The following is a 9,359-nucleotide window of genomic DNA, read 5'->3' as shown; positions in this document are numbered from 1 at the left end:
GGGTGTGTCAGGACACACCAGTGCACACTGGAGGCCAGCTAGGGTGTGTCAGGTTAGGCATCTCTCAGGATCTGTTCACCACATCCACTGCCTCCATCTCTTCAGAATTTTGGTCATGGCAATGAAAATGGTCTCTGCCTACTCGCTTATTCTCATTTTCCTTTGAAAAATTAATTCACCAAATAATTATTTTTTACCAAGAATTTGCTCAATGTAGATGCTTTTTGATGTGCTCTTAAGAGCTCATTTTTAAATCTTGTGTAAGCTGTTCAGCTTGAAGGGCCTGAAGGGGAGATCTGCTGTTCTTAAAGCTTTAGCCTTTCCCTTTTGCTGTTGTAAATGAATAAATCACTCACATTTTTAATGGAAAGTTCAGGTTATATATTATAATAATAGACTAAAGACAAGCCTTGTATAGATCTAAAAGCTTGAGTAGGTTTGATCCCATAAGAAGTAACTTTCCATCCTTGTCTGTAATCGATATAAGATTGACACATGAATCCTTGCCTAAGAATTACCAGTATCTTCAAAGTTGCTCTAGGATCCATCTGTCTTAGACTTGTGTAAGTACCATGTGCTAATCAATTGTGCCATTATATTCATGCAGGCTTAGGGTAGAGAGTGTGCGCTTGCCTGTGTGTGTGTGTGCGTGTGTGTCTGTGTGCCTGTGTGTGTGTGTGTGTGTGCGTGCGTGCGTGTGTGTGTGTGTGTGTGTGTGTGTGTGTGTGTACCTGTGTGGCAGTGTTTCAGGACAGACATGTAATATCACATGCATTTCTAGATCACTGGAGAAATCAGTAATTTATTAGAGGAACCTTCTAATAATCTGTTGATCTCTAAATTGTCAAAAAGTAAGCCAGTGGCTAACATGAGTGCAGTTCCCACGTGAAACTGTTTGATTCTACTTGGTTTATGTTTTAGTGCACACTTTGATAAGTGAGTGTAGACTCCCACTTTTAGAAATTGGAATAGAAGTCTTCTGGGGGACAGATTCACTTATATACTTTAATCCTAAGAATTCCACTCTTGTTTTAAGGGGAAGACAGTTAGTGTTATACCGCGAGGTACTGTTGCCTCTCCCCCTGTAAAGTAAAGGGCGAGGTAGCATCGTATCATGTTCCTGTGGTTTTGGCTTTTGTAACAGAATCTACTGTCCTGATGGATGTCCGGAGCTCTAGCAAGAGGGCACTAGCAGAGCACAGGGACTGCCTTCTCCTCCTTGCTCTCTCCTCCTTGCTCCTGGCACCTTCTTTGGATGGGACATAGGGAACAAAAGTGCCTGAGTATTTCAGGGTAGCCAGGGTCCGGGGAAGGAAGAGGGAGACGGAGCATGCATGCTTTCCTCTTAGTCCTGAAGAGAGAGGGCAAGGAAGGGCAGCTTCCGTCCTCACTGTCTCATCACAGGGCTGTTGCCTGCTCTCCTCTATAGCAAGTCTGGCAAAACTCTGCTAGGGAGACTGGCGTTCTTAAATTCTATAAAGAGTAGCCTAGCAACTCCACCAGAATTCTTCCTTCCTCATCCTCCACCTTGTCATACTGCCTAATGCTCTTTGACCCACAGTAAAAATGGGACCTGTGGCCAGCAGTATTCTCCAACCCTCACTCTTGGGGTCTCTAGCTCCTGTTTCACAGTCTCTAATACTAGTTGGCTGACAAAGCCAATGTGTTGATGATTCTTATGGCATTATTCCAGCTAGAGGAGAAATCACTAATGTGATTTGTTTTCAAGAATTGTTTATTGTCAACATAGATTGAAGCCAGAGATCATAAGTTTATGCTCACTTCTGTTCAGCCTCTGGCTGTTAGAACATAGTCTAACTCCAGATTCCTGAAGTCATAGGAACTAATTACGTTAGCAATGGCAAATGTATAGAAAGGAGGCCATTTTGTTACCCTTACCTTTATATTTTCACAGTTAAGATTTTTATCTAGTGCTCTCTCTTATAAATCCATTTTATCCTTTTTTTATTTTCAATAAAAAAGAGTAAAAGAGAGAGAAAGGGTTTCTCAGTGTATCTCTAGCTGTCCTGGAACTCACTCTGTAGAACAGACTGGTCTTGAACTCACAGAGATCTGCCTGCCTCTGCCTCTCTGAGTGCTGGAACTAAAGGCCTGGCTTTTTTTTTTTTTAATGAGTGATAAGATTCAAAACTAGTACATGGAGATAAAGTCTCATGTTTCATAATTCTTGTGTGTCTGTATTTCCCTGAATGTTGTACAGTTTTCTTGGTGCTGCTACAAGATGAAAGGAAATCACTAGGTTTAAGTGGTGAGCGGCACAGCTCCCCGAACTGAGCCCAGCCAGCACCCATCTCCATAAGTGTGTCTACCCATGAGCCCGGCTTCTTCTGGCTAGTCATGTGGCCAGGGGAGGATGGGTGACGACTGAACGACCCTGCCTTCCTTCTCACTGCAGGTTACTAGTATTGGAATCTACTGCTCCAACAGGAGACCTCACCCGCCCCCACCACATCGCATCAGTTGTCCCCAACCGATACCCTCGTTGGTTCACTTTAAGTCACATTGAATCCCAGCAATGTGAGCTGGCATCCACCATGCTAACTGCAGCCAAAGGTAGTGTAATGTCCGGAAACCTCATTGTTTCATTGGTTTACACTGTCTTTTCTTTTTCCCCAGAAATTGTTGTTCTTTCTCCACAGTGGTTACTAGCGGATAAGTTTCAAAGAATCTTTTTAGAGATAATGACTTCATACTTTACTCTTGAGGCAAATGGGTGCTACTTATTTGAGCCTGGCTTTATCTTATTTACCTGTCATGTTACCTACTATGCAACACCGTCCCCCCAACAAAAAACATTAAATCATTGAGATTTAGAAATAGAATAAAAGATTTGGTTAGTTTTGTTGTCTTTAAAGTACTAACTACAGAACATAAGCAGAAGCTAGGAGAGCTGTTGGTCTGTGTCCCACCCCTACCCCCACCCCCGTGTTGGTTGGTTCTGGTTTATGCATGCTTTTAGTCACTGAGGGTGTATCTCGGCTGATAGTTCTATGAGGCTAAGATGGTTTATAGTCTTTGCAGTGACTTAGTTCTAACATGTGCACCAGCTGCACGCACCCCAGGTAAATGAGCGTGTGCCTTTTGTTCTGTGTCCTTTTCTCCTGTGTTTGGCTTTTCTTTCTTTACGTTGCCTCACCTTCATTTGACTCAGTTTGATTTGCTTTTCCCTTGTTCGTTGCAGGCGATGTTCGGAGGCTGGAAACAGTATTAGAATCCATCCAGAAAAACATTCACTCCTCATCACACATCTTTAAGCTTGCCCAGGATGCATTTAAAATAGCAACCCTCATGGACAGTTTGCCAGACATCACTCTTTTGAAAGTATCTCTGGAGCTGGGCCTGCAGGTACTGGGCCTTCTTGGGGCACCAAAGACTGCCGCTAACAGCCTCGTAGGCTTGTGTTCATTTTCGTTTTTAGTGACTCTTTAGAGCCCGAGCGTGATGGACTTTTAGACAGCACTGTCTTCCAGAGCTCTGCTGGCTTCCAGCTCAGCCAATTTTAGTCTGGGCTACAGCAACCACACAGCTAGAATCCTTATTTGTGTTTTTCTACTTTAAAAACATTTTTTTTTCTGAATTACAGCTTTGACATTCCTGTTGCTCTTGTAAATGAATGGAGAAATACTGCTGACCAGAGAGTTGAGTAAAGCCAGCATGTGCCATAAAGATTCAGTTGTAAGGGCTGGCTTTTTAGAGGCAGTAGAAGTTTTTATTGATGTTTGCATTGGACAGTTTTGTCTCCTTTTTATAACACTGAGAACACTGGGTAAAGGCAGGGCAGTCAGCCTGTTTCCAGTTTCGGAGTGGGCAGAACAGAAGGCAACCTCAGGGACATGTGGAGCCCTTTGCACTGGTGACCCTTACTCCCTTACAGTTCCAGCACGGGTTACTGTCCACACCAGGAACCAAAGCCTGCTGCTTCTACTTTCTTCAGAGACCCATGCTGACTTTTGTGTTCTCGCTCATTAAAATGTAGTTACACCGTACCTAACACATGAAAATTAGAGGCCCTGATTAGATTATTGATTTGTTTTCTAAGTTACCGATTTTTCCTTTGCTGGCCTACTAGCAGTGTTTAATGCAGTGGGAAATGCCAGTGCCACTGTAACATGAGGCACCGTACAGGCGAAGATGCAGAGGTGGCTTTTACATATGGTTTAGAGTTTTCTTTCTGAAACACATTTTCTTATTTTTTGACTTACTTTTATTCCAAATTGCCTTATTTTTCAGAGTGGTACAGAAAGACACACTATGTGGTTTCTCTTTGTGTTTGGAATTCTGGGTAAATGACAGATTAGTGACCATTCACCCCGTGCTCGATTCTTTCTAGAATCTAAAAAGAATCCTGCAGAGCCCTTTTTAAGGTGTTAGGGTGTTAGGAGACTAGATACTTTTGTAAACATGAAGAGCTACATAAGTTGATCTTGGAAATTCTTAATAGAATGTAGGAGGGGGAGGAAATCGGCAACAATGTCGAAAATGTTTTCTTTCCGTAGATCTGAGTTGCCATCCTGATCTGAGATTGAAGGAATAACCAGGAAGAATAACCAGAGTTACTGTTCTAAAGAATATCATACCCATACATTACCTCCCACACATGAGAAACTTCAGAACTAAGTCCTACAATATTTGTGTTGGGAAGAAGAGGGCCCAGAGTCTGATGATTTTTGTTTTGTTTTGTTTTGAGACAGGGTTTCTCTGTGTAGCAGCCCTATCTGTCTTGGAACTTACTCTGTAGACCAGACTGGCCTTGAACTCACAGAAATCGCCCTGCCATTGTCTTCTGAGTACTGGGATTAAAGGCGTGTACCACCACCACCCGGCTCTGCTGGATTTATAACCCCATTTTTTGAATCAGAAAGACATTGAATGACTTTCTCAGGATGTCACATCTGGCTAGTACCAGAAGTGTTCCTTCTAGGGGAAGCCAAGGATAGCTCCGAACAGACATGTAGATCCTCACTCTAATAAAAACGCTTGCTGGCTCTGGGAGTAGAGCCCCATTTATACTGTGGGATGAATTGGATTTCCCCATTGACATAAAAATTATCTTCAAGACATTTTTTTACCCTGCTTTGACAGGTAATGCGGATGACACTGTCAACCCTCAATTGGCGACGGAGAGAAATGGTGCGGTGGCTGGTGACATGTGCTACTGAAGTTGGTAGGTAGCTTTCGGAGAAGCTTGGTGGGTACTCACCGTAGGATTTCCTCTCATGATAGGGGAAACTGTTTGTGGCTGCGGTGGCTTCCCCAGGGTCCTGCCCCGTCTAGCACACACCAGGGCTCCCTTCTCTGCTCCAGACTCCATCCTTCACTTACTCACCGCTTGTAAACTATCAGAGCTCTGGTCTCTGCTTTGAATGGAGCGAAGCAGTGGAGCAGCACGGTTTACTCAGTTCCCCAAGCCACCTCATTCCTCTGAGGCTTCTCTTCATCTGAGTAGCGGGGAGAGGCTGATCACTTCATGGGATCTGAATGAACTTTGAAGTGCATGAGAAATTAGAGCTGGCCATGAGACTCTTGGGCTGTCAATCAGCTGCGATTTATAGGGCCCAAGCCTATGGTTTCCCTTTTTGCGGGACTTAGAAAACTGCTCTGTCCCAGAAAGAACACACACAAGCAATGGTGGCTAGTGAAACCATGGCTGGTTAAACTGTCTTTCTTCCTGTTTGCGTCACAAAAGGAAGCACACCTGTTGTTGGGGATACACTGCCCTGAGTGTCTGTCTACTGACAGCAGATATTGTAAAAATATTCTTCCCGTTCTTTCACTCACGTGTAACATATTGTTATTTTGGCAGTCGTGAATTTGACCTCACACTAGTCTTAGATGTGAAAGTGCTGTGCTGAAACAGTGTAAAGGTAATGGGGCTTTTAGAGCTGCCCACACCTCTGCCTCTATGGCAGGATAGACATCTGCTTCGAGTAGGTGCGGTCTGTGTCCAGATGGGTGAAGACACCCACATCATCTGCAGGTCCACTTCTGCCTACCCCTTTTTTCTTGATTGTGGGTGATGTTTTCTTGATTGTAGAGCTTAAAGTTTTGTGTTATGTGGGTTTTATTTAACTTGAACACATCACACCACATATATTAAGTCCCTATTTGGGTGAAGGTTGACTATTTTTCCCCTCCAAATTCTGTAGTTCTTAACTGACAAGAGGCCCCAGTGAACAAGTGCTCATTAGTAAAAAACCATTGTCTGAAATGGCAAGCAGTGCAGTGCAAATACCAGCCACCAAGAGGATTGCTTCTTTATTACAGGAAGTTCATGTTCCTTTCGGGCATTTCACGGAATAACAATGCATGTAACCTTCTTTTTAAAGGCTGCTCCCAGCGCATTACCTTCAGGGTTTCTGGGCTAGATCATGTTCTTGATGGTTAGCAATGTGAGCATTAGTTCGGAAAGTGCAAACAGAACCTAATCCAGCCTTCCTGTCCGTAGTAATGAGGGCTCGTGTATGTTTCTCGCAGGTGTTTATGCCCTGGACAGCATCATGCAGAGCTGGTTTACACTGTTCACCCCCACCGAGGCCACAAGTATTGTTGCAACTACCGTGATGTCCAACAGCACCATAGTCCGCCTCCATCTGGACTGCCACCAGCAGGAAAAGCTGGCCAGCAGTGCCCGGACACTGGCCTTGCAGTGTGCCATGAAGGACCCTCAGAATTGTGCCCTCTCTGCACTGACCCTCTGTGAAAAGGATCACATAGCTTTTGAGACTGCGTACCAAATTGTCCTCGATGCTGCTACCACCGGCATGAGCTACACACAGCTCTTTACAATAGCACGGTACATGGAGCACCGCGGGTACCCCATGAGGGCCTACAAGCTGGCGACCCTGGCCATGACCCATCTCAACCTGAGCTACAATCAGGACACACACCCTGCCATTAATGACGTTCTGTGGGCCTGTGCACTTAGTCACTCCCTTGGTAAAAATGAGCTCGCAGCTATCATACCTCTGGTGGTAAAGAGTGTCAAGTGCGCAACGGTACTGTCAGACATTTTGCGCAGATGCACTCTGACCACTCCTGGCATGGTGGGACTTCACGGAAGGAGGAACTCTGGTAAGCTCATGTCACTGGACAAAGCCCCTTTGAGGCAACTCTTGGATGCCACGATCGGGGCCTATATCAACACGACGCACTCACGGCTCACCCACATCAGCCCTCGGCACTATAGTGAGTTCATCGAGTTCCTCAGCAAGGCCCGAGAGACCTTCCTAATGGCACACGACGGACACATTCAGTTTACACAGTTCATTGACAACCTGAAGCAAATCTACAAAGGCAAAAAGAAACTGATGATGCTGGTTCGGGAGAGGTTTGGTTGATAGACCTTGTATGAGTGGGTGGGGGTGGGGCGGGAGGGACGGTTTGTTTTTACTTGAGCCTGCCTTTGTACCCTTTTTAACTTAAAGAACAGAGCCACACCGGTATTATATGTGTATAGTTCTATTGCGTTTGCAGACTAAATTGTCATGTTGTGAAAGTTTGTGTGTTTTTCAGTTTTTCCCTTTCTCTTTCCTTTTGTTTTTAATTCTTTTTTTATCAGTTTGTGTGAGAGAGGTTGAAAAGGTTTGGTTTACACTGAGTATATGTTGTCAAGTGGCAAAAGTCCACATAGCTCTCCTGTTTTCTGTATACGTTCACAGCCTCAAAAAAAATAATTGAAATGGCTTTAAAAACCAAACAAAACACCTCCATCCTGTGATAAGTACCTCGAATGGATTCAGCTTTACTCCTTTGTAACCCATCTTCACATTTTCAGCATATTTAACAAACCAACAAAATGAAATACCAGTAGTGAAAAGGCTGACCCACGTGGCTTTGCAGTGCTGTCCATCCAGAAGCATGGCACACGATGCTTGTGCATGTGGAAACTTAGCGACTGTCAACATACATTCTCAGGGATTTATCCAAAAAATTAAAAAAAAAGAATGAGAGCATTTATTGTACTGTATATATATTATAGTATATGTCTGAATATTGAAAATATAACATTAACTAATTTATAAAAAATATTCTATGTAATGCAAAATACTTGAAGCTGCAGTAGCTTGGTTTTAAACAAAAACAAAAAAATGGAGAGAAAACCTATCAGAAGGACTAAAAAGTAGGCCTCGCTTCGGGGTTGGCTCAGGCAGTGACCTTCAAGCGGGGCATCTGCAGAGCCACCTCCGGACTGCGCAGTTGGACTGAGCTCTATCGGGAAGATTCCATACATATATATATCTATACAGCTTCTGTATGCATATGTATATGTATACACAGACACCAACGACCACTACACCACACATGCTTGTAACAGGCACTCGAATAGAGGGACAATACACAGCCAGAGCAGCAAGCCTTAGCATTAAGAATACACAGTATGCCAGAACTGGGGTTCGTGCCTCCTAGCCTAGGAAACTTAAAATATCCTTTTGACACAAAACGCAAAATGTTTTCCAAAACAATTGACATGATCCATTACGCCTTTGCAGTGCGCTAATAAGCTAACGTTTGTGCACAGATAACATTATATATATTATATATCTATTCTGCATAGGTATTCTGACTTTGTGCAGGACAGAAAGTTGTGTAGGTATGACTGTTCTACTTTTCAGTTCTCTCTTTTTTTAATATATTTTATTTTCTCTAGAATTACTCAAACAAAAAGCAGCCTTCTATCTTGCCTTGTCTTAATGCTTTAAAATAACCAAACTGGAGATGTAACTACCAAACTGTTCATTCTATTATTAAAATACCAACCTTGGTTACAGTGTAGTGTCTTTACTTTAGCTGATGGTTCTGTAACCTTGTGCTTCTTAAAGCGACTTTTATGTTTTGGTGCAAAAGTTGTCCCGTGTCTCTTGTTCCCTTCATTAGAGAACATGCTAGAGGTATGTTTGTAGGTCTTTTTGTTTAGAAGAACTATCTCATGCGCTCCATTTTATTTATTATAATAGATAAAAAGAAAAAAAAAGGTTGTACTTCATCACTCATGTAAACATGCTCATGAAGTTGAAAGTAATTAAGATTTGATACACTGATATCAATTTATTTATGTAACTAAATCACTGTTTTATAAACTTGTTAATGATCAACAATTTTTTGTTTTGATTAAAATTAGTTTTTTGAAAGTTGATTCTGCCTCCTTTATGGTATATCTCTTGTTACACGTGAGTTGGGTGACGATCAGCCTGGATGTTGCCACATCTCCAAGTATTTAATGGCAATTACTTCCATCTGCTCCATACTTCTGCGCTGTGGTCCAGGCCCTTTTCTGGGCCCTAGAGATAGCTACAGTAGCGAACAAAACTAGAGCCTGGGCCTTGCTTTCTACTTGGTAT

At 43.0% G+C, this 9,359-nt stretch overlaps 1 protein-coding gene across 2 annotated transcripts in view; it reads left to right on the top strand.

Moving 5' to 3' along the window:
• Positions 1-9,105, top strand: part of Zswim6 (zinc finger SWIM-type containing 6) — a 70,638-nt gene extending 61,533 nt beyond the window's left edge. For both annotated transcript variants that reach the window (XM_005356765.2, XM_026783762.1), the window contains exons 10-13: positions 2,417-2,574; positions 3,203-3,366; positions 5,104-5,185; positions 6,496-9,105. In XM_005356765.2, coding sequence (XP_005356822.1) covers positions 2,417-2,574; positions 3,203-3,366; positions 5,104-5,185; positions 6,496-7,358 — 1,267 coding nt within the window. In that variant the 3' untranslated portion in view covers positions 7,359-9,105. The remainder of the gene's footprint in view (positions 1-2,416; positions 2,575-3,202; positions 3,367-5,103; positions 5,186-6,495) is intronic.
• Positions 9,106-9,359: the final 254 nt, after the last annotated feature.

Source organism: Microtus ochrogaster, chromosome 19, assembly GCF_000317375.1.
Source record: "Microtus ochrogaster isolate Prairie Vole_2 chromosome 19, MicOch1.0, whole genome shotgun sequence".
Lineage (NCBI taxonomy): Eukaryota > Metazoa > Chordata > Mammalia > Rodentia > Cricetidae > Microtus > Microtus ochrogaster.
Note: the sequence above shows the minus strand (reverse complement) of the source record. Positions and strands in the feature narration are given on the sequence as shown.